The sequence below is a fragment of the Artibeus jamaicensis genome, unplaced genomic scaffold (assembly GCF_021234435.1).
Source record: "Artibeus jamaicensis isolate MK-2021 breed Jamaican fruit bat unplaced genomic scaffold, CSHL_Jam_final contig_3230, whole genome shotgun sequence".
In the NCBI taxonomy this organism is placed as follows: Eukaryota; Metazoa; Chordata; class Mammalia; order Chiroptera; family Phyllostomidae; genus Artibeus; species Artibeus jamaicensis.
Genome location: NW_026521764.1, coordinates 198,372 through 224,805, shown reverse-complemented (window position 1 = coordinate 224,805; position 26,434 = coordinate 198,372). Strand labels below are relative to the sequence as shown.

The following is a 26,434-nucleotide window of genomic DNA, read 5'->3' as shown; positions in this document are numbered from 1 at the left end:
AAAGTCTTTGACTTCTAGGGGCTTTTTTGTGTGTGAGGAGGAAGAGGCAGAACAGGAGGTGGTGTTTGTGTCGTGTGTAATGTAGTGGTGGTTGAGGGGAAAGGATAAATGAAAACCTGAAAATAACGTAGAGTAAGAAAACCCTCAGGTGAGAAAAACAGTCTTTGGAGTTCAAAGGAGGGAGAGGTTGCATTTTGAGATCAGGATGCAGGATTTACTGGAGCTAATTCAGATAAGCCCCAATCATGAATAAGGTTTTGAGAACTGGGGTTGGGGGTGTTGAAGATAGCCAGGGAAAATAGCAGAACACCTTAACCAGGGAGGCAGAGGAAAAGTATTATCTCTCTCTTAAACCAGAACAAAATAAAGGAAGAGCCTGGATATGGATATTAGACCATTCTTCTAAACATTAGGCCTGTATTTTAAAAGAATTCCATGGCTTATAAGATCAAAGTTTCTACTGCCATAATGGTTGAAGAATCTTTGGGTCTTTCTACTCAGCCTCAAAGTCCTATCCATCATTTTTGTTACTGGTTTGCTTGTCCTCTTAGTAAAGGGATAGAATTTGTTTTCTTTCTCTTAGCTACTGTACTGTTTTGCTCTACCCAAGCCAGTGAGGATGTTTAAGCTCAAGAGACTGTTTAAGAATAGCATCACCAATCCACAGATAAATTGTATTTAAATTAGGTCTTACTATTTGTCCTTTCACGGGGTCATAAAATCTCTGAAGGAGTTGGACAGAAGTGCTTTTCCCACAGCCACTGCTCCCAACAAATGCTACTGTCTTCCCTTTCTCAATACTGAGGGATAAGCCACGAAGGATGAGGACATCTGGACGACATGGATAGAAGAAAGAGACTTCTCGAAACTCTATATTCCCTTCACATGTGTCCTGTGAAAGAAAGTTGGCAGTATTTAGAAGGATGCCTTTGAGAGGCTGTAATACATTATAGCATTCTGGCTGAGTGCTTTCTGGAAACTGTGCATGTTTCCATACTATTTTAATTTTAAACATCATATTCCTCTCCGTAGAGCTGCTGATTTCACATTGGCTTCTGTTACTTTTGTTTACATTTTTATATCTGTAATTCTTGTTGTGTTTACTACTGGGCTTCACAAAATTGCTTGAAAGCCCTGGTTTCCTTCAGATTCACTACATAGACACAGTCCAATCTGCAGATTAACTGTTAATATGGACAATTAACAATATGTGGACATTTAAAATCATAGCTGTACTTACTGGTTTTTTCCCTTCTTGACTATAGCTGTCTATAGTTGGCTTCTTTTCCAATAAAGCAAATAGATGTGCAGCCCCAGATTTGGCTCTTGAATACTCAGGTGCCAAAGCAAGTGTTTCTCCAATGGCCATAGCTCCATATGCAATTGCAGTGAAAACTCTATTGGAAGATAAAGCATTGGGATCTTAATTAGCCCCATTTCAAACAATGGCGTACTAAAAGTAAAGGAAAAAGCAGGCACAGGAGTATAATGTTTTGAACCAGACAACACCACTAATGCTAAAGGCCCAACAATGATATCTCTTTTGTAATAACTGCAATAACCTTTGAAGCTCAGGTAATCTTAAAAGTTTCTCTTCCGCACTGGCTGGCATAGCTCAGTGGATCAAGGGCGGGCCGAGAACCAAAGTGTTGGTGGTTCGATTCGGGGCACGTGCCTGGGTTGCAGGCCAAGTCCCCACTTGGGGACACACAAGAGGCAACCACACATTGATGTTTCTCTCCTTCCCTTCCTCTCTCTCTAAATATAAATAAAAAAAATCTTAAAAAAGAAAGTTTCTCTTCCAGTTAGAGACACAGATTAAAGGCCCTATCTAGTGAATATAAAATTTCTTAGCCATCTTGATATAAGGCTCACTTGCTTGGAAACATGAGAGAGAATTCAACTGACATTAGGAGGAATGAATGTCTGGAAGTGAGATCTGAATGTACACATTCAATATGAGTGTTCTCCCCCTTTTTTCTGCATATACTATCATGTAGTTAGACCAGATAATTGATGCCATATGATTTTTAAAAAAGACATCAAAGCACAGAGACTTTGTTAAGCTCCTCAAAACAAAACCTGATTAAAATGTTTTGCAAATGATACTTGGAAGCATATAAAATATTCATGGAAATGTAGCATACCACACGATCATGGTTAAATATTATTCCTTTCCATTTTAGACATGAAAACATTTTACTGAAATGAAAAATAATGCATCTTAGTAAGCAGAGCTAAATGTATATTTCAGCTAAGACTGGATAATAAATTTCACAGGCAACATCTAAACATCAGACAGTAAAAGGAGATCACAGAACCCAGTTGCTTGTGTGCTGTGCTGAATCACAGCAAGGTTAACAGGTGTGGGGTCCTTATGAATTTCTCTGGAGATGGCACCTATCAAGGGGTGGATGTTGATGCAATCTCTTCAGTGACCCAGACCTTAGGTCCTGACTCTCGTTTTCACAAATGTTAAACATAGTATAAAATATAAAAACACCCAGTTTACTAAGATGTTGGATGCTAAAATTATTGTAGCTACTAGTTCTGTGATGTCAAGGCATTTTAGTATTAATATTTAACAGACATTGTTTAAAGCTCAAAATGCCTTGCAAAATATTTAACACCCAATTATAAATATTGGGAGTGGTTATTGAGTTTAGGTAACACATCAGGGGTTTTTCTTTTTTATAATGCAAAGAAAAAAATCAAACTGCATCAGATATAAGCCTCAGTTTAATCTATGAGCCAGCAGGTGAGATGGGAAGATAATTGGATTATGAGTCAGGTGACTTGGATTCTGTTCCCACAGGGATAAAGGCTTTTCAGAACAATTGAGAAAATACCTTCCTCTTCTGATTTGAGAGGTCTGAAAATTTTTACCTGTCCCAAATTTCAACTATTATAAGTCAGTTAAAGCATTAGGTATAAATGTATAAAGGCTAATGTTTTTGTTACATCCCTTGTGAAATGGAAATTTATCAATAAGGGGAGAGGGACCTTCCATTTAGAACTTGGGTCTGTGAGAGCTAAATGACCAAATGCACAACAGCTCAAAAAGAGAAGTTTCAGCAGAGGAGGTAGAATACCAGTTCAAAGCCCCGATGCTGTCTTTATTGTGTACGTGTTGAGGGGAATGTGAGTGGGATGGGGGTTGATGTTCATGAGGGTTATATGGGTAGAATCAGGGACATTTCATCTCCTTTATATTTTTCCCCAGGTGCAGTAGGCCAAGGCTAGCCTGCTACAGAATCTGTCCTAACCTAGTCCAGCCCAATTCATTAGAGTAAACTAAACTGCAATTGACTTCTACTCAGTGTTTAGTGCACAGCAACCGGTGCTGTCACTCCATGTCAGAGTTAAACCACATCCTTCAAATCTGGTCCAGATACTTGGAAGCATTTGAACCAAGAGCCTACTCCAGAGAAATGTTCAGGCCAACTTCCCACGCCACTGCTTGTCTGGGGGATTTCATCTACTTGGGAGTATATAAAGAGGAACAATTTGCTATAATAACAAATGTTTTAAAGTCACTCTCATCACATTTGTTAAAGTATTAATCTATAACAATTGCCTGTATATTCCCTTCATGCCGCTAAGTAAGATGACAAGAAACATTGCATAGTTCAGAAATGATTTTCATGTTGAACTTTTGATGCATAACTATGTAAAATGGGAATTAAAAATCCTAAAATTTAACTTCCATAACTTTTTTAAGCTTAAATTGTACATGAAAGAATAAATCTTATCCACAGTATTATCCTTAAATGGATTTATACTGAATTTATACTTCTATACTGAATGTACAGTAAAAATGTTTGGGTTGGTAGGGGTTGAGGGAGAAGAGTATTGAACAGGAAGGATTTTCAGGTGCTGGGTCTCCTCTTCTCCAACCTTATGGGTTCTCCATGGGTTTATGGGGCCATTGTCACTGTATCCTCACTACACTGGTCTTTTCAATCATGTCCAAACAGTGGGAAATCCCGTTGCTCATCGTTGCTGCTGAAATACAATTTCAATTTTATAAAAGATCTTTTGGCTAAGAAGAACACAAAAAAGCATAGAAATAAATAATCCTTATTTAAGACAAATGGCAAGTAGGAATATCCTACATAGTTACTGGTTTGGGTCTAGTTTTCCCCTTTAACCCTGCTCCCATATATAGTTCGTACCACTTTGGTGACTTACTCTAAGAGGGATAACATGGGATTTGGGGGTTAGGGGTTCAGAGTGAGGGCTCTGAAGCCAGATGACTGGGACAACATACAAACTCCACCATTTATTTGCTGGCTGTGTGACCTTGGTCATGTTCTCCATGTTTCTGTTTCCTTGTTAGAAAACCAGAGATGACAAGGTTATATACATCTTAAAGGGTTATTGTGAGAATTAAATACATTAATAGCACAGGGTGCTTAGTATGATGCATAACAAATGTTTAAGTTATTATTCCTTTCATAGAACTGAAAATTAGTGAATGGCATGCTTTCTGTTGGAAAATAATATCTCACAGTTCTATAAGCATAGATTGGCACAGCAGATCAAATTGCAACATTGGAGGTCCCCAGTTTCCTTTTTCTGACTGGAAGGCAGAGTATCTTTCCTCACGGAGGTGACCATTGTAATTATTCCTATACTCACACTCGTTTCTCCTAAAATCCATATAATAATCCAAAACTCCTTTCTTTCCTACCTAAATTCTTTCTTCAACAAATGGGAAAGAGAATATACACAATTTATATTTATTTGGTACTTTGGGTTTTATAGAATGTTTTCATATATGTTAAACCATTGGATTACCTAGGAGATAAGGGCAGCAGGAACTCTTATCACTTCTTAACAAATGAGAGACTTTAGCCCAGAGAAGTCAAGGCTAGATTTGCCTAGGATCACTAACCATGAAACTTGGGACTGGAACTGGAACCTCTTTATTCATTGTTTTCCCTTACATGTACTCTTTCCAACAGCAAGCTGGCCTGAACTATCGATCTCTGCATGTTGGAGTTTGTTACCACTTGCCTCCCCTATTAGAATCTTCAGAGGACCCTAGATATCAAATCTCCCTTGATTTGTCTCCTTTAGGTCCCTCCGGTCATTGACCCCTCTATTTAGTCTCCTTATCTGTCCACCTCTCTTCTGGATAATCTCTGGGGAGGAGAGGGGCAGAAATTGGGTGGCTGCCATCAAAGTGAACACTGGAGAAGACTTGTTTTCTTGGTTTGGCTAACTAAGGTTGCTTTCCAAATTACAATGATCACATACACAGTTTTTCCAGGGCTTTCCAGCCTACCAGAGCAAAGGTAATAGTGGAAGCCTAGTTGGCTTTTCTCTTTCCCCATTATTCAAGCTATCAACCAACTACCAATATTTATTGAAAAATCTGGCCTATACTGCTCTTTTGGTCAGTAATCACATTGAATTTTCAAAATCCTATATGATTTCCTGTCAATAACCGCATTTGGAGTTTTGAAGGACTAGGCCTCAATACAAAAGCCTATACTGGCTCTGCTTCACAGGCTGCTTTCAAAGCTGTGGCTTTATTATTACTGTACTGAAGGCTGTCATGCCCGGATTCTTTCTCAGCTGTGTGCTCTACTTTGCTCCCTGCTAATACATGTAGCAAAGAAGAAGGAACAGACAGGAAAACTCTGAAGTGGGGATATGAAGCGTTAAAGAAACTTCTGCTGGTCAATAATGGTTTCTGGACAATATTGCAAAAGGAAAGTCAGCTAGAAACTAACCTAAAGGCACTAAAAATCAGACAGAAGAAAATTATTTTCTATTTCTCAAAGTCTACACATTTATAGTGAAGTAAATAGAAAGTGTTAACAGGGCTAATGGAAGCAGAAGGGGACAGTTTTACAGAATGTATGTGTATGAGAGCCCAAACAAGAGATTTTTACCTGCCTATGCATTGGTGGCAAGGTAGCAGAGTGAACATTTTATCACCTTTAAAAAAAATGCTCATTTCAGAGAAAATTCTATAACAATAGAGATGGATGGAGACAGCTTCTACTGTAAGAAATGTGTGTGTTGATCTTTAACTGGAACAGAATCAACAAAAGAAAAAAAGCAAGCAAAATATAACCAGAGTCACTGAAATTAAGAACAATCTAACAATAGCCAGAGGGGAGGGGGGAGTGGACAGTGTGAAGAAGGGTGTTCAGGAACTACTATAAAGGACAGGTGGACAAAACCAAGGGGTAGGGTGGAAGCAAGGGAGGTGGGTTTAGAGGGGGTGGAGGGGAGGGGTGGGGAGAAAATACAGACAACTGTAATTGAACAACAATAAAATAAGATAAAAAAAAAGAAATGTATGTTGCTTTCTTTTAAAGGAAGAAGTTAAGGCTGATAGTAGCCATGCTGATAAACTAATACTATGAGTACTTTAAGGATTGTGCCTCTCCCTTTCATTTCTTATGGCACACTGTCATTTCTTAAAGAGAGACAGCTTACCCATCCCTATAGCTGTAAATCACGAAAATACATGCACAGTTTACAGGTGAATAAAACATCTTTAATAATAAACTAAAATATAAAAAAATAAACTAAAGTAATGACTTCCCCAATTTTTATATAAATCTAGGAGATTTCTAATAGTGGCCAAAAGAAAACCCTAAAGTTTTAAGCAACTATGGAGAGTAGCCTGGGATTCTGTCTCCGTGTTTATATTTCTTGAAAAAATGTGATCCTCAGATTCTATTCCTCAGAACAATCTGTGATATTTGGTAAAATATAGATTCCTGGCCCTAAACCAGATCTACAAGTATCTGGGTTAGAATTGTGGGGTGAGTTTTGGGTATCTGCATTTTTAACCAGCTCCTTGATTGGAAACTGAGTTTGGAAACCATTGATCAAGAGAATGACACAAACTTCTTTTTACCTAAGGAGCATTCTAGAAGGATAGAGTATCTTTGTAAACCTCTTCCATTCAATTAACCGATTAGATAGAGAGCTATCACCCTAGATTCTGGGATGCACAGAGTCTTCTAGGCCAGGCGTAATTTAGTGTGTCTAAAGGGACACTTGTGACATATTTGTGGTGGTTGGGGGGAATACACTGGGTTTCTAAGAGGCTAGAGATTTTGGTGTTGAAGACAAATCTCATCTATTCACATTTTTGCATAGTTCTGTACTCATATTTTCCAGAGACTCTCTCTGTTTTGTCCAACTATAAAAAGCATAGGTATGCTTATTTTGTCTGTAGTCTCATTAAATGAAACTCAGAAAGTAATATGAGTTGCTCTACCTCAGATAGTTCCCGGTTTCTTCCTTTCCTCGGGGCACTGGGGAATACCAATGTCATATTATTCACTAATCATTACTCTTATGTTGATAATCTACATATGTTCTGACAGCTAAAATGCTTTGTTCAGAAATGACCCTTTTTAAGGGATTTCATGAAAAGTAATTCAGGAAATATCATATGCTAGTAGGAACAGGAGTTCTTTTATTGGGGCCTTTGATTCTCTTATATTTTAGGGTCGAAAAATAACATCAAGCAAGCTATTTTTTCCACTTATGTTAAGAGAATCAAACCATATCTAGATATTCAAATATTTAGAAAACTAAGAAGTTTTTAAAAAAGTAATTTTACAAAAAGACTCTATGAAAGTTTGTCTACAGAATTAGTAACAACAGTAAATCGTAATAACAATAATAATAAAAAATGTCTGCCAAGCAAAGTCTCTGCCATATTGAATCATGAAATTGATTTGTGCTTTGCCACTTACTGATTAAGTGACTTTGGGAAAATTAGGTGACCTCCTTGTGTCTTAATATTCCCCATCTGTAAAATGGGAGTCATAACATTTCACAGGGTAGTTGAGAGAATGAATCAGATAATGCATGACAAATCTTTAATACAGGGTTTGCTGTTACAGTCACTGTCATATGAACAGAATGGCCGGCAGTCTTGAAAGGCCCTTTTCAAGAAACACCCTGCCTGATTTCACCTGTAGGCATGACATTAATCAGCATGATGTTGAGATTGTATCATTCTTTAACTAAGAAAATTCTTTACTTAGTTTTTTTTTGTTTACTTGCTTTTAATCAAAACAAATCTCAGTATGCAGTAGACTCCCCAATAAAAGCTTGGTTGCCTTTGACTCAGACCCAGTTCTGCTGCCAAACTACTTGGTGTTAGGTGTGAGGATGTAAGGGGGGGGGAGTAGAATAATCTTGAAAAATAAGAGTGATATGGAAAAGTTGACTCTGGAAGCACATTTTCAGGAATGACTAGATTGCTTAATTATGAAGTCCAAATTTCCTCCTTTATTTTTATTTTATTTTTAATGTTTTATTTATTTATTTTTAGAGAGAGGGGAAAGAAGGGAGAAAGAGAGGAAGAGAAACATTAATATAAGAGAGAGACATTGATTGGTTGCCTCTCATATGCCCCCAACCAGGGACCTGGCCCACAACCCATGTATGTACCCTGACTGGAAATCAACCGGCAACCTTTTGGTCTGCAGACCAGCGCTGAATACACTGAACCACAGCAGCTGAGGTTCCTCCTTTAGTTTTGATTCAGTTATTAACTCAATAAATATTTATTATGTGCCTACTATGTGCCAAGCTTTTGGTTTTGGTTCTAGGGAAGCATCGGTGACCAAAACAGGTTAAGGTCTGCCCTCCCTGAGCTTACAGCCTATTCACTCAATAAATAAGGAAACAAAAAGATAATTTCAAGTAGTGGTAAGTATTATACATAAAACAAGGTGATAAAATGGAGAATGATGATGAAGAGGGGCAGGGGGATTGCTTAGGGCCATCAGCAAAAGGCCTTTTGAGGAATGGACTTAAAAGCAGAGGCCTGGATGGTGAGAAAGAGGTAGCTTGGCAAAGACATGGGGAATGATCATTCTAGGCAGGGGGAAGACCAAGTGCAAGGAGATGGTAGTTTCAAGAGCAGAAATGGCAAGTGTGGGGCTGATGTGCAGGTCACAAAAATTACAGTGGTGGATAAGGTTGGAGAAGGAAGGCAGAGGCACAACATTCATACCTATGTAAACAGAATTCCAAAATAGAAGCTTCAATAAATATTTTGGGAAAAGGCAACTTTGTTGGGATGCCATAATTAATTTCAAATGTGACTTTTCTGAAGAGCAATACTGACGTGTATTTCTTCTGGAACATTTGTTTAGCAAAGAACTCAACCTCAATGATTTACAGTCATGTTTGATAAAGCTATCTGTACCTTCAGAGTTTTATGAAGCTTCACTAATTCCAGAAGGAATGGATGACCAAAAGGCATATTTTACCTATACATTCCCAAATTCTGATAAACTGAAATAGGGAGCAATTCACTTAGGAATTTAACTCAATAGATTACCTGTGTTATATCAGTACCAGTATTTTACCAGCTAGATTGAACTTACAGATATTAAATAACAAAAAAATTAAATATTTTCCCAGCATGCCTTTCCCATATATATGATTTAAATGATAACACCTATAAACTGGACATCTTTCTGGTTAATTTAAGTACATGGCTCATTAACAAGGTTTATATATTTGTACAACTTACATGAACATGCCCTCTGGGGTCATTCGTCCAGCTTGAATTAAATAGACTCCAAATCGAAACCCCACTGCATAGGCAAAATATACAAAGGCATGGCTGAATGCATAACAGCATCCAATGATCTGTGCTTTCTTCAAGGTATTTCTGAAATGCACAAAATTTACTAAATAATGGGTCATAAGTTATACCAAGAACATTTTAATAGATGTAGAGTAAGGAATACAGAAGACTAGAAATGTTATTTAGGGGATATACATTTTCTAAGAATTAGAAAGCATTTTTATAATTACTGAAAATTATTATTGGGAAAACAGAAAATGTAATGATTTTCTCTATAGCTATACACTTAATTCAGTATAACAAAATTGCCTCTATCTACTTTTAAATGAATGGATAAGACTGAAAGGACAGTTAATGAAAGAGTTAAAGAGATTTAGTTTAGAAGTATTTATAAATATTTTCTGTCCTAATCTTTCACTAAGAGAATAAAGAGTGGAAATTAAAGGTCAGTACCAATCACAAGCATGGCTACAAAAGGGTACAAAGCTATCTCTGTGATAAAGTAACACAGAGTCTCACTGAGTATATGATAATGAGGACTAATTTAAAATTAAAAGGGTTGATCCATTTATTGTGTATATATTCATTTTAAAATGTGAACCATTTTAGAGACTCAATTTAAAATGCTGAGCAGTCTTGTTTTCTTTCTTGAATTTATTTTTCTGGTTTTCCTTCAGGAAAATAAGAAAAGGTGTGCACTTAGTAAAAGCACATGGCAATGTGGCAGGAGCTAAAACATATTCTAATGGTGCTTGCTCTCGATTACTCTTTTAGTCTTCTCTTGATGAAGTCAAATGAGAAATTATGATATGCCATTACTAGGAAAGATTCCCAAGCAAATGACTTGGCAGGCAAAGCACTGGGGTCACCAGGAGTACTGCCTTTACAGGAACAAACTCTAGTTAATGGAGTCAGTATGAATCTACAATCACCTGTGCTGAGTCTGAAGCGTCTCCTCATATGTTTGCTCAAAAGCTTTTTCTCTGGTCAGTGACACTATAGTACGTATATTTTCCACAGCTTCAGTTGCTATCTTATAAAATAGGATAAAAAGAGATAGAAATAAAGTTAGTAAAGGTCAAAATTCTCTTGGTTGTGAATTTCAGTCACTTACATAGGGGACATATTAAAGTAATGAAGTCGGTAAGTTTTCCTAATGAGTTTCTTAGCTTCCCTTTTTCTTTCCCCTAAAATAAGGTAGGAAAATAGCAGTTCAGGATAATAGGCTCAAGGAAAATTTCTTCTGAAAAGATTTAGTCCATTGATCTAAATTTAGCCTCCTTCAATTTTTTACTGAATTTCTATTTAAACTGGTTCCATAGGCTGAAGTTTCAAACGTTAGTGAGCATTATGTCCATATGTAATTATGAAAAAGAACTGTCCTATGAATTAAAAGATAATTCAACAGCAGATATAATCAAATAAATAACTATTTTATTCTAGCAGAGAAAAGCAAATTGCAACCAAAAGCCTCAGGAATATTGCAGTAAAGTAACAGGGTGTGGCTATAGAATTATGTACAAGCTTCAGCTGTTTCTTACTTTATTGTCTGTGAAACAAGATATTTAATTAAAATCTAATTGATGCTTTTTCATATTTATATAGTTTAAAAAAGGAGTAATCATGTAGGATCCAAAATGGAGACTTTTGGCTTAGAATAAGTTCATGGACATGGGAATACACATAGACTTGAAAGAGAACCTTGCTGCTTTCACATTCTGTTTCCAGACTGGCCGAGTGAGCTGTGGGACAGTGTAAGACCTAGGTGTACACCAAGTATTCTTTGAAGGGAAGTTGGGGTTATAGGGAAAGACTAAGTTGCTGGACTATGGCCAGGAAACCTGAAATCTACTCTCCATTTTGATGTTTTGTTTGAAATTCTCATTAACTTAAAAACTGAACTCAAAGAAATCTCAAATTATAACATTCTGTGGTATGCAAAGGAAATGGGTAAGAATGCTGAAACCTTGAAAAAATTTGAAATGAAGAAAAAACATGTGATCATTTTTCACATTGGAGAAAGTGTTATTATGAATTTAGAACCTTAGAATAATGCTTCTTTAAACTAATACTTCCATTTTAAGTCTTAAAAGGAAAACATATGATATTTGTCAAAAGCTATACATGCAACCAAAGAAGGAACAATATGTTTTATTTATCCATATTCTCAGTTTTGGTGTCTGAAAAATTGACTGATTTAAAGCTACTGGGAAAGCTACTGTATATTCTGTGATTAATCACACAAAAAGGAAAAATCAAAGGGCGCATGTACAACTAAAGCTCATGACACAAAAATTAAGATGAGTAAAATATAATTAATTAGTGTCCCATTAATTTGGGAGTTGTGATGATTTGCACATGGGGAGAGTTAATAAATTTTCACTGTGTTAGTCACAAATAATACAGTATGTAGTTCAGTCTGCACTGCCCAAGCAAATATTCCAAGGTGCTTATCTAGTGCAAGAAGCGTGGAAAGATCCAAGGGTCATGCAAACCCAATTTTGATGGGTCACATGTTTGACGTCCCTCTTCATGAATATTCTTGCTCTTTATAATGTGTGAACTGTGATACAGTCACTGTCTTACAGACCTTTAATGAATATTAAAATCATTTTCATATTTAGGGGATGTTTAACAGTGTGCTAAAGACATGTGAAACTGTATTGTGAGAATAGGTTAAAGATCTGGGGATGGATGGACTAGACAGGACGCTGCATTGATGTGAAGTAGCTTTCATAAGAAACAGGCTTTGGATCTCTAGCAAGATGAAAGCCAAGAAGAATAGGATAGAAGACCACCAAAAAGAAGAAGAAGGAGGCAGAAGAGAAGGAGGAGAGGAGGAAGAGGGGGGAGGGGGAAGAGAAAAAAGGGAAGGGGAGGGAAGGAGAACTGAGAAAGTAATGCACTGCTCTCAACTGAAGAAACAGGATGGGTAGAGATGGATGGACACTTGACAGGTTGGCAGGGATATTGTACAAGGGAGTCCTGCTTCGGGTGCCTGATTAGATAAAACGACATCTCTTTTAATTGTTAGATGTTATGGCACTACAATAATAATGTTTCCCTAAATCTCTAATACAAGACTATTTGCATGAATATGGTTAATCCCAAGAAGCTTAAATATGTCAAAGCATTTTCCAAGAAATTAAATAAATTGTTTATTTTAATCAGCATAAAAATGATTCTTGTTTCTAAAACCTTGTTTTAGTGACTATCAATTAAAAAATGTGCAGCACTTTGTATTCAGTAACTATAATATTTCTTCTTTATTTTGAAAAATAAAATACCCAGAATTATTCAAGAAAATTTAATTATTTAACAATCAGAAGACAGGGAATCATATGTTAGCAAATTCTCCCATGATGTGGTAACAGTAATAATGGCTTACATTACTGAGTACTTACTGTCCAGATGCTATTCTAAGTGTTTTGTACATAATAATACTATTTCATATAATTTAAAAATCTGTAAGTGGATAGTAGTATTCCCACTTTACAGATGAAGAACTGAAGTCTAGAAATGTTGATATACTTGCTCATGTCACACATTTATTAGTGACAGAATATGGATTCTAATTCAGCCAATTTGACCCCAGAGCCCATGGTCTAAATCATGCACTCCATTCCTATAACAGACCTATATCCTATCTTTAACTTGCCTGTGTGCATTTTGGTACATATATACCACTTTATAGATTCCTAAGAAAGGAAGTTAACATATTGTAAAAAAGGGATCTCTGACTGTTTTCCCTTAAATGTTATAGTGATAACAACGGTCTTTATTTTACCTTTCCAGCACGCTTAAGTTCTTGTTTATCCTTGTTGGCAAATCCAGTCATTGCTGAGGTTTCAACCATTCCTGTCAGAGCAAGTACTGGAGCAATACTCAGAATCAAGAGTGTCATCTCCCACCCATATATGAAGGAAATGATAACTGACAGTCCCATGTTAGTTGCATTTTGTGTTAAGACACCAATCCTTGAACCTGTTGCCTATAATCAGATATATTTTAGGAAAAAATATCAGTTAATTTAAAATTTATAAGAATTGCTATTGTAGTTTCTTGCAAAACAAGGTAGGCTCTTTTTTAAAAAAAGAATTTATACTTAGATTCCTTTTATTTAGAATAACCTTTTTTTTTCTTTTTCTTTTTTTTTAAGCAATGTCCCCACTCCCAAGTTGGGCCAGTAAAGATTACATGAAAACTGGCACACCTATTGGTTGGAATACAGATGCACCAAATGAGGATTTAAAAACTTTCCGAGCGAAAAGTAGAACAACAACAACAACAACAACAACAACAACAAAACAACGAATCTCCTAGCATTTTCCCCAAAGGTTTCACTCTCCCACCACATGTGGGTCCAAACCCAGCCCTGCCCCTGCCCCTGCACTGATGGAAGGCTGGCTTCTCAGCCACTCTGCTAGGGGAGAGCTGAATTGAATAACTGAGGATATTAATTAAAATGTACACTTTGAAAGGGAATTAAAAATTATATCTTGAATTCCCTTTCTGTACTTTATAACTTAATTTCACTAAGCAAAGTCCAAAGAGGTATTATCAAAGTGGAAAATAAGTTGGAAACATCATGGTATAGGGTAACAAAAAATTTAAAAATTAAATAAGTAGAAATATATTTATTACTATTTTACAAAAACCACATGTTTTTGAATCAACTATCAGTAGAGGAGGTGAAACATAATAAGGAAAATGTTAAATTCCTTTAGTTCTGGGATGAAAAATGAGACCTATTTACTTAGAAACACAGCTATAATCAACCAGTATGTCAATTCACATTTTAAAACATATATTTTACTTGGATCATGAAAGTATGACCATTGGAAAAGGTTTAGATAAAGCTAAAATTTACATCCTTCCAGACACAAATATATATATTCAAGTTAGGATTGTTATGTATATGTAGCTTTTTCTTTCTGGCTTTTATCCCTTTACATTATACTATAAGCTTTTCCCTGGGTCATTATAAATAGTCTTAAAATATTTAGATTGCTTCTTATTTTTCACTACTACTAATAAAGATGTAATGAGCATCTTTGTGTGAAATATTTGTGCTTGTATTTCATTTCATAATGTTAAATTCCTAGTCTAGAGTTATATGTTAAACAATATATGCTCTTACATTTTTGGTAGCTATTGTCTAATTGCTTCTCTAAGAATTATATCAGTTTTCACTAAAGTACTTCTAAATTAGTATTGTCATAGAAGTAACAACAATAAAAAGCCCTTTTTCTCCCCCGGGAGAAAAAACTTATTCCTAAAAAAACTTCTGTGCCTTCAGTTTCAAAATTGTATTTGGCACTGATCCACTATTTACAAATTTCTCACTAAGTTATCAAATAAAATTCCAAAAAAGTAAAAACAATAAGAACCAACACCAAACCAGCCACTAAATACTGAAAACTAAGATAGCCAGATAACCTATTTTAAGTGCCTTAGGGTATAATACACACAAACTCTAAGATCTATGAGGTTGAAGTAGGAATGTCACTTGGTAGTTAATGATGACTTACACTCTGTCTCTTGAGAGTTTAAGAATGAGATAAATGTTTTACATACAAAATTATGCAGTATGTTAAAGAAAGAGGTAGAGATACATCTCTAAATAAACATTTGAAAGCTACTTAAAATTAGTGCAAGGATTGTATATATCAGTCTCATTTCTCAAAACAATTAAGTGTAAACTTGTCAAAAATTTTAAACAATTTTGTTTATCAGATTTTTGATGAGACAGTTTTGTAGTTGAGTGTTTCTTGGTACTTACTTTTCTACAAAGTAAACTGCACTTGTATATCTTTGCTTACCCAATACATTTTGAATATCTTCTTGTGTACTTAAACTACTGCTTGAAAATAAGGTTATATACCTTTTTATATGGTATTTTAATTTAGGCAACCGGAAACTTATTGAAATATTCAGTCATTTCAACCAAGAACAGGCCACAAACCTTGCTTTTTGGTGAGGGTGGTAGAATAAGAAAAGTATGAATATATTCTTCCCTTTCCATGAAGAATTAACAGAAAATAACAGGTATTTGGTCTTGAAAAATACTATGAGAGATTGAGCAAAAAAGAAAAAAAAGAGAAGGAACTCATGTACACAGACAACAGTGTGGTTTTGTGGGTGGGAGGTGGGTGGGTGAAAGAGGTGGGGGTGAAGAGAATAGACAGATAAATGGCAATGAAAAATATAATAAAATGTAAAGAAAATAAAAAAAAGAATAATACTGTAAGGCCCAACAGAAAATGGTCTCAAAGAACCTGAGGAATTGTGGGTACCTATGGAATAAATTTAGAACTGGAATCAGAGTAAATTCAATGAAACTTCCTTAGATAACAAAAATATAGTTATTTTCTTGGAAAGTAAGGGCAGAAAATTATGGTTAAACAATTCTTTAGATAACAATTATTTCTGGAGTATCTACCAAGTCTAAGGTAGCATGCTAAATGCAGGGAATACAGTTTTTATAAGAAAATTACAGCATACAAAGAGGAATGGCTAGCAAAAAAATAATAAAGCAAAGGAAACTTAGTACACAATTGTAGAAATAAAATTCCATATGGTACAATTTCAGCTTCTGACCAACATGGAGTAATGGAATGATTTTATGCTCCCATCTAAAACGAACAAAAAATAGGCAAAAAACATGAACCAATGGTATTCAAGGTACTGAACCTAAGGCAACCAAGGGCAGAGATGGGAAACAAATAAGGTAAGTCCTATCACTGCCCCAGCTTACCCCTTGAAAGAGCATCCAGGCTGCAGAGCAGGAAGGGTGAGCTGACAGAGCCCAAGAGATGCCCCAATTTGAGTGAATGAAGCTGAGATTGGGAGAGCTGAAGGAAGCTAGAATTTGCTGCACAGAATACCAGAGAGAGGTATATGGAAAGAGAAATGTAGATATCTGCAGAGGGTTCTCCTTCATTATTCAGCTGAACAATGCATGTGTGAGGGCTCAGAATAGTACCTGGTCACACCAGTTAGACTGGAAACCTCATGATTCACAGTGTTGGGTAGAGTATGTAGGAAAGTCTTGCCTCAGTAGTAGGCTCTAGTCCTGCCTAATAAACCTTAAAATCAAGACCCAAAAGGATCACAATGTTTTCAGGTAACTTAACAGCATCCCAGAACAAAAACAGACTTACGGAAATACAAAATTATCCAACACTCAAAAATATTAAATTTGCAATATGTGACATTTTCTCAAAAACTACCAGTTATGCAAAAAAGCAGTAAATAGAGTCCATAATGAGCATGAAAAATTAATCAACTGAAACTGAGCAAGAACAGACACAAAAGTTAGAATACAATTAAATGAAGAGCTATTATTGTATAACATATATTGAAAAAGTTAGATAATGAAGATATCAAAAAGACCCACATCAAACTCTACAAGTGAAAATTTCAGTGTTCATAAATAAACTTTCATTAGAACAAGTTATACCCTTTTGTTTACCTATAGTCTGACTGTTTTAGTGCCACAATGACAGAGCTGAGCGGTTGCTAGAGAAACCGTAGTTCTCCTTGAGTTGCGCTGCTGCTCAGTGTGCTGCAAATCTGTGATGTGATTATAACTTGACTGCATGTTAAGTGCCACATGTGTTGTTGAACTGACATTTTATCCTAATTTTAAAAACTATGAGTACAGACTTCCGGGCAAGATGAGGCATAGGTGGAAACACTGTGCCTCCTTGCACAACCAAGTTTAAAGACAACAAAGTTTTAGTAACAAAAACGCAATTAAAACACAGAAAATTGAACTGTATGGAAGTCTGACAACAACAAACCATTCATTCAGATGGATAACAGGGGTAGAGCCAGTGGGTGGCAGAGCAGGGTTGCATGGGAAAAGGTGGCCGGATGACCCAGGCATGCAGGCTGTGGTTGGCAGATCCCAGGTGTGGGGTGGCAACGGGCATATCCAGTGAGGGCACGGGGTGGCTGGCTGACTGAGTCACACATTCATGTGCAGGTAAACCAGGTGGAGGAGTGAGCAGTGAGACAGACAGCACAAACCAGGGCCCTAGTGTTGGGAAATAAAGCCTAAAAGCACCGACTGGAAAAACTTTCTGGGTCGAGGGGCCAGGAGAAGCTCCCAGGCTCAACAAAGAGAGTTCGTTAGAGAGACCCACAGGGTCCTGGAGGGTGCACAAGCCCATACACCCGGGAACCAGCACCAGAAGGGCCCAATTTGCTTGCAGGAAGCAGCAGAGGGGACCAAGATCCAAGAGAGAGTAGAACACCATTGCCCCTCTCTGACCCCACCCCCTGGGTTGTGAAATACAGCCTCACAACCCAGCAACTGGGTCACCCTACCCTGGTGAACACCTAAGGCTTTGACCCTTATACATATCAGGCGTGAACAGACCAAAACATTATGGCTCAAGAAGAACAGTTCAAGGCCCCAGAGCTAATACTTCTAAGCGACCAAGAGATAGCTAACCTTTCAGATGCACAGTTCAAAACACTGGTGATCAGGATCCTTACAGAACTGGTTGATTTTAGTCACAAATTAAAGGAACAAATGAAGGCTAAACTAATTGAAATGAAGAGAAATGCATAGGAAACCAATAGTGATGGGAAGGAAACTGGGACTCAAATCATGGGAGTGGACCAGAAGGAAGGAAGAAATATTCAACCAGAAAAGAATGAAGAAACAAGAATTCAAAAAAATGAGGAGAGGCATAGGAACCTCCAGGACATCTTTAAACATTGCAACATTCGAATTATAGGGGTACCAGAAGGGGAAGAGGAACAGCCACAAGTGGAAAAGTTATTTGAACAAATAATAAAGGAGAACTTCCCTAATCTAGTAAAGGCAGTAGACTTCCAGGAAATCCAGGAAGCTCAGAGAGTCCCAAAGAAGTTGGACCCAAGGAGGAACACACCAAGGCACATCATAATTACATTAGCCAGGGTTAAAATGAAGGAGAGAATCCTAGAAGCAGCAAGAGATAAGGAGATAGTCACCTACAAAGGAGTTCTCATCACACTGTCAGTGGATTTCTCAAAAGAGACCTTACAGGCAAGAAGGGGCTGGAAAGAAGTATTCCAAGTCATGAAATCCAAAGACTTACATCCAAGATTGCTCTATCCAGCAAAGCTTTCATTTAGAATGGAAGGGCAGATAAAGTGCTTCTCAGATAAGTCCAAATTCAAGGAGTTCATCATCACCAAGCCCTTATTTTATGAAATGTTAAAGGGACTTATCTAAGAAAAAGAAGATAAAAAATATGAACAGTGAAGCAACAGGGGAGTTGGAGGAGGAGAAGGGTGGAGAAGGTACAGAGAATAAGTAGCACAGATGGTAGGTAGAAAATAGACAGGAGGGAGGGCAAGAATATAATGGAAAATATAGAATCTAAAGAACTTGTGACACATGGACATAAACTAAAGAAGGGGATGGTGGGAGAGGGGGTGTGCAGGGTGGAGGGGAATGAACGGGAGGAAATGGGACAACTGTAATGGCATAATCAATAAAATATATTAAAAAATAAAAAAACCCCAAAAATCTATGAGTGCATCTTCAACATCTAAAAACAAGAAAGGAAAAGACTTTGAATGTCCTGCTCTTAAGAAACAGTGAACTGTGCATTACTATGTGTTCTGACTAGATACCACAGTGTTGTGTTTATTATGCCATGACACTATCAATTACTAAAATATATAAAACATATCAACATTAGCAGAATAAGCACTCATCTCAATATTCTTAATCCACAGGAAAGCAACATTCAGAATAATTCAAAAATTTAAAATGAAGTATCTCATCTTAGCATAACTTTTTTGTAAGACTAAACAGTAAAAATGAAGGTAAAATCAAGCCTCTGAGTGGTTCATTTATTAGCTAAGCAAAGAAAGCCATTTATATATAGTGAGTTAATTAAATCATGGTTGCAGCAGTGGAAGCAATGTGTTTAGAGAGCATAAACTTACATTGGATGATTAGCCTTTGGTGAGAACAATTTCTCAAAAAGTTGAGAACCTTGACAAGAATAACAATAGTCAATTAAAAACAAAGGTAGATTTTTTGGATCGCTTTACCTGGTTCTTGATAGGTTGGCATATGTTACTGATACTGCTCAACTGTATGTAGGTTTTTTGAGGAGCCAATGATGAGTTTGAAGTAGCTGAAAAATTAGCTGCTATGAATAGTCTGTGTGGAACAGCTACGGGTGAAAATATTTTCAAAGTTGAAAAAACTAAGTCAGTACAACTTGAAGTGGAACCTACCAAGATGTATTATAACTGATGGTGAAATTATTTGTAGAGCAGAATAAAAGCTTCGTTGGACAAATATACATATTTTGTAGGAATGTAATATAAAGTGTTTAGTATTTTTATTCATTGCATTATTCATCAGCAAGTATTTTGTGGAAAATAATTGCATTTCATAAAGACTATTGGGACAGTAGGTACGGCTTGTTGTTGCTGAAAAGGGGTTGCAAAAAGAGACAGCAATTATGTCCTTATAATTTCATGGAATCTAGTCTTCCAAAGAATCTAAAATGGCCTCATACCTTTAGTAAAATGATATATTACCCAGAAAATAGCCTGTTGATAGATATACTGGCAGTACACCATTACCTCAGGCTGAAATAATACCAGCTAAGTTAGTTGTATTTAATCAACTATTTCAGGAATCATATTGTCCTATGACTTTATTTCACTAGCATGTTCTTCTCATGGCTCTCAAAATATCAGGCCTTCTAAAAATTGCCAGGAGAATATATTTGTGATCATTAGAAAAGGTTTCAAAATAATTTTATGTATATTAAGGAGTGTTTTTTAATCAACATTCACCCTAATAAATTTGATAAAATAAAGTGTCACTGAAATTGCATGATGAAGAAACTGAGATGAAATGTAAGTTGCTACGATAGGAAATATGGCCCTGAATTATTTTTTCATGATTCTCTAGTGTAGTGTGACTTTATGGGAAAAGAAATAAGATGGTAAATATTTTTTTCTTTAATAAAAAGAGTATCCATTCAAGCAAGGGTTTATGTGAATAACATGTTAATAGACACAGACTCAGTCTTGAAATCTTTCTTTGGTTATTTTGCTTTTTAAATTTAACAACTTTAAATCTGCCATCAGTATTCCAACCATTTTTCTTTAGCTACTACTTTTCATTCAGTGAAAATGATTTCACCTGTTCAGAAGTTCTTATGAGACCAACCTTCACTAATTGCAACAAGAAAGTTTCAAGTGATCTGAATAAAACTTAGCACATAATCATTTCCAGATGTACACATGAATCCAATTTGTCAGACATTATGGTAAATAAGATCTTATTTGCTGTGGGAAGAAAGAATACTAAGTTCTTATCAAAACTTCTAAATTTTGTGTTTTTATTTTGTTACTTTTTCTTGTTTACTTAATTCTAAGCTCTTTCACTAAGTCATTCTTGCATCTTCTTCAGTGTACTGGTTCTACTACATCTGCTAAATCTTCTTTATTTTTGGTTAAAAATATCCAGAACAGCAAGGCTTCCTTACATCTTTTATTGAGAATTCTTTGTTAGTCTTGGGACTTACCTGGTCTCCATTGTGGGTCATGTCAGTGTAACTCACACATGTGCAGTCACTTGTGTGTATGTGCACACATGTACCATATACATATACCATTTAAAATAAAAGCAATATACATACTCCTTGAATTTGTGCTATATCTATGGCCAATATTGTTGTCAAGGCTCCTGTGTTGTTTTCCTTATCATCAAACCAGGAAATATCCTAGAGAAAAAAGAAAATTAACATATGATTAATAAAAAATTTCTCTGAGTTGTCGTTTTGCTATAGTATGTCACAAGGCATTTACCTGTCTCCTCATTCACAGGTACTTAATTTTTATAAATATTGTGGATCAAATGACTTGTTTCTTATTTCACAAAGATCTATACTTAGATATAAACTGAAAACTTAAGTCCAACAGTGTGGACTCATTGCCATCATATAATATTGCTATAATAATTAATGTTAAAATGGTCAGTTTGAACCACCAAGTAATTTGTAGTTTTATTTTGCAAGTAATTTGTGGAGAGTAGTAAGGTGAGCCCTGACTGGCGTGGTGAAGGTTTGGGTGTTGTTCTGCAAAGTGTCACTGGTTTGATTCCCAGTGGTACATGCTTGGGTTGAGGGCCAGGTCCCTGGTTGGAGGCATGCAAGAGGCAGCTATTTGATGTTCTTTTCTTCTCTTTCTCCTTCCTTCCCCTCTCAAAATAAATAAGTAAAATCCTTAAAAAAGTAAGGCGATGTGCAACAGAACTTAGAAATATTTCCAAACCTTTCTACCTAAACTGATTAATAATAAAAAGCTTCCTTCCCTTTCAGACACACATAAAGAAGGTTTTTCCTGATACTTCATAATACCCCCTAGATTTTACAAGCATGGGCCATTGTGAAAAGCTAAGGAGGTGAAAGGCTGCTATAAAATGTGTGTAGCTAAGAAGCATGCAATCTGAAGGAGACAGGTTAAAAATACAGGCGATAAAAGTATCATGTTAGAACCAATTTCATTTTCAACAGCAAATAGAGACAGCACTTAGCACTTCTCAAAGTAAGGAATTCTGATTTTCTTTTATTAGCTATTGAATGTTTCCTCCCACTCATTCAAACCAGTTATATCTCTTGTGGATTAAAACTTCATGGAGACTGTCTCTAAAACATGACTTATTTTTAGCAAGTGAGAAAAAAACTGTGGTCTTGTAACAAGCCAGCCAGGAACCTGGTGCTCAGGTTAGAAATTTCTGCCAATTAGAGAAAGAAAAGCATAGCACATGGAGGGCTGTGCATTAATCATGAAGTCACATGGGAAGAAATCTCCCATGGAGGAATATGGCAGGAGCCAGAGTGTGTATAACCCTGGCATGACAGTGCTGATCTCTAAACCCCTGCATTGCAATAGTGTCCCAAAGACTTTAGGGTGTTTGATATCCAAATGGCATCCTGTAGAGATCTTGATCTGCACAGCACAGTAACTTTGAAAACACAAGCCTAGTTAAGAGCCTAACATGCTGTGCACTTACATCAGAAGCAATAATGCTATAGCAATCTTGAACTGGAAGATAATGTCTGTTTTTTATTATATACTAAAAAAATTAAGTCTACCATACATTTTCCAATTATTTCTATATTGTGACATGGCATGAATTGCATAAAGAATATTTAGATACAATAGAATGTTAAAATGTAGAAACAGAATTTATTACTGAATATTACATTCTTAATTCTATAGCAACACACAGGCATAGAACACATCTGTGACTAGTCTTAGTCATTATTTGACATTCAATCAGCAAGATGTCCAACACTGCTTTTCAAGTCAGCAGCTGTACACTCTAGGGATTGTTTTCCAGCATAGGGAATATATGCTTAAACACTTGGCAGAGTTTCTAGAACTCTGCATAGCAGGGGCTGAGTAAAAATTCTTGCTTCTTCTATTCCCTATGGTAAAACAATTACAAGTAAGGCTATCATGTCTTTTGATACTAGTTAATACATTCTTTTTTCTATCAATAATTTTACTAGAAATGAGTAGACCGATAAGTACTTGTTATGTACTTTGCCATTTAACCATCACAATTCTGTGAGGTAGATACTATGATTATCCATATTTTATAAATGAGGAAACTGAGGAACTGAGAAATTAAATAACTTGTCTAAGGCCATACAGTTGGCAAATGCTGAGGCCAGGATTTGAACTTCGGCAACCAGATGCCAGAGTTGTTAATCACCTATGCCCCCCATCGAACTGAAGCATCGTAGTTGAGTTTCATTACCTGTTTCTCCTGTTTGTTTCAGTACTTGTTACCTGAAATCCTTCTGGAAGTAGTTTTTTGAGATCCCTTAGTGATCACCATTTAATACCATCATCGTATGAATTAGAGACCCTCCCTCTGAAGCCTTAGCCACTCTAATTTAGAGAGTAATAGGAAAAAATAAATTTCAAATCTGTTGAAAAACCCAATGGATCTATAGGTGAACATTTATCATTAAGAAATATGTTTACCTTTGAAACACAATGAACAATGAATTATCCACAACCACTGAAGTCAGCAACAATTAGAACATTCTTTCAACTAAAAGGAGCTCAAGTAATCAAATAAAATATAAATTTTATACCTACAAAAGGACCACACCTGTTTCCATAAATACCTCTACCTCAAATAAAGTTTCAAAATGGTTATAAAAAATGCTGCAAGTCTCAGCATGCTTTGTAAGACTTAAAGTCTCAGGACAAAAATGAGATAATAAGAGTTAGGCAAAACTGAACATTAGGAGCTTCCCTTACTATAGACAAAAGTAAAACTGGTAAGATATTTACTAAGGAAAGGCGAAGTATACTATTACTTTCTTTTTCTGCAATTAAAAGAAAACACAGATAAGAAAAAAAAGAATACTGAAAGATGAAAAGAGAAAACAAACAGTAAGCTGAAAGGGCTGAGTTAGATTTATGAGGACATTTAAAAAGGCAGAGAGCAGAGAGGTTCTGTGTGTGTCTTTGTATTTGCATGTGCATGTTTTTTGAAGGACCAGAGTTTATGGCTTATAGATGGGTACATTCTTTTGGGCAGAAACGACTTTATTCAAGAATGTTACTGTCCTGATGTTCACATGGCTAATGCTAGGCAGGGCATTAGTGCCCATCACTAACAATCAGGATATTGGATTAATAATATCTGCTGGCTAAACTGGCTCATGGCCTTGAGATTCTGTCACTAAAAGCATACTGTGAACCTCTAGAGAGGAATTTCAAAGTAAAGTTAGAAAAAATTAAAATGTATGCTCTTTTTAAAAAATCCTTACCCAAGGATACGTTTGGGGGGTATGGGGAGGAGGGACAGAGAGAGAGAGAGAGAGAGAGAGAGAGAGAGAGAGAGAGAGAGAGAGAGACAATGTGGGAGAGAAACTTGGACCAGTTGCCTTTGGTGTGGGGATTGAACCGCAACATGGGTATGAGCCCTGACCAGAAATCCAACTTTGATCCTTTGGTCTATGGGATGATGTTCCAACCAAGTGAGCCACATGAACTGGGGCAAAATGTACGTTCTTTAGCTTAAAACATTCAGACACTCAGGGAATGTTTTAAAAAATTCCCAGGAATTGAAGAGCCTCAAACATGAAAAGATATAAATCATAAAGAAAAAAAACGAGCAGGAATTGTCAACAAGTGTGAAATATAGCATTAGTTAATTATAACTCCACCTTATTTAATCAGAGATGTGCTGTAGACATAACATAAAGTGTTCATTAAAAAAAAAGCCCCTAAAGTACTAAGTTTAACAGGAGCAAGATGTGCAGGAATTAAAACGTTTTGTGGTCCCTTAGGTAGATTTTTCTTTTTCTGGATTAAGGAGTGTCTCCACTTGTCTCTGACTTGATCTTTCTGAGCACAGGGTGTCAGGCACCAACTGCTTCTGAGCATCAGGTTGCTATGGGAAACCTCCCATTTGTTCAGCAGCATTTTGGATAGCACAGTTCTCTAAGCACACAAAGGCAGAGGAGTTTTGTTACACGGCAGTCCTCCAAACGCTACTGCTAAAAGTCACAAGATTTAAAAACTGGTTTTGATGATTTGGTTGGAGTGACAGAAACTCTATTTCTGAAAAGAAATGACCCTGGCAGGAAGCTATTTGTTCTTGCACAGTGAGCTCTGGTGACAGAAAGTGTGGTGAAGAGCTCCAGATTACTGGCTTTCAGGGTAACCCAATACACCTCAGCCTCCTGAAAGAAAATTCGAGGTGCTGAACTGCGACATTCCTGCCATTTGCTCCCATGACTCACTTCTCAAGATTATTACTTAATCCACCTAGTTTTAGTTATTTCACAAGTGTGATTGATCATCTGTGTGCAGCAGGCTGACCTGCCAACTAGACTGATGTTACCTGAATTCAGGGCTCTTCCCATTGAGGGAGAGAGATTGGATGCTTTAAAAAGTATGAAGTGAAAAAAAAAAACTTAAGGGGGATATGGTAATCGGGAAAAATGCAAAAACCAAAATGAAACAAAACTAAAAAACCTTAAGCTGTGCACATGGATGAGAACAGGGGAAATTAACTCATCCTTTTAAAATGTTCTTCAAGATATTGCAGCTCTTAACCTTTCTTTGCAGTTTTAATTTGATCTTACATTCTGATCCTAGAACACTACGTTATACATTAAAGGTAGATTTGTCAAGAAAAGTGCAAGGAACAAGAAGTAGACTCCAAACCCTGTTTCTATAAGTTGTAATTTAGAATATAATTTTGGATTTGCTTATCTTAGAAAAATATACTATGAGAATTCTGACATCAGATGCTGGTTGGAACACAAAAAGCAAGCTTTTTAAATGAGAAAGAAGAGATTATATCAAGCAAGCAAAATTTAACCAGAAACATTGAAATTAAGAACAAACTGATGGTAACCAGAGGGGAGGTGGGAAGGGATAATCGGGGGAAAAGGGTAAGGGCTGTCAGGAACATGTATAAAGGACACATGGACAAAACCAGTGGGGGTTGGGATCAGGGGTGGGAGGTGGGGATGGCTTGGTGGGGAGTGGTGGGGGGAAATGGAGACAACTGTACTTGAAAAACAATTAAAAATAAAATAAAAAAAGAAATCAACTTGAAGAAAAACTCAAAGCTAAAATATTTAAAAGAACATTGTAAGTAAAACAAAAAAAAAAGTCAACTGAACACTGACCTGATATAACATGGCTTTAAATGCCAAGTGTCTTAATCTCATGGTTAAAATTTCCCCTGCTCTGCCATAAAATAATCCCTGGAAAACAAAAAGAAAATCTGTATTTATTTTTAACTCTTTTCTATTTCTTTGTAGTAGTAACTAT

At 36.3% G+C, this 26,434-nt stretch overlaps 1 protein-coding gene across 1 annotated transcript in view; it reads right to left on the bottom strand.

Annotated features, from left to right (window-relative positions):
• ABCB5 (ATP binding cassette subfamily B member 5) overlaps window positions 1-26,434 on the bottom strand; it is a 95,511-nt gene that overhangs the window by 5,730 nt on the left and 63,347 nt on the right. Inside the window, exons 18-24 of the mRNA XM_037163916.2 lie at window positions 26,290-26,367; window positions 21,259-21,342; window positions 13,374-13,577; window positions 10,519-10,619; window positions 9,530-9,670; window positions 1,241-1,397; window positions 695-892 (exon numbers count right to left, since the gene is read on the bottom strand). Of these exons, the coding sequence (XP_037019811.2) occupies window positions 695-892; window positions 1,241-1,397; window positions 9,530-9,670; window positions 10,519-10,619; window positions 13,374-13,577; window positions 21,259-21,342; window positions 26,290-26,367 (963 nt within the window). The remainder of the gene's footprint in view (window positions 1-694; window positions 893-1,240; window positions 1,398-9,529; window positions 9,671-10,518; window positions 10,620-13,373; window positions 13,578-21,258; window positions 21,343-26,289; window positions 26,368-26,434) is intronic.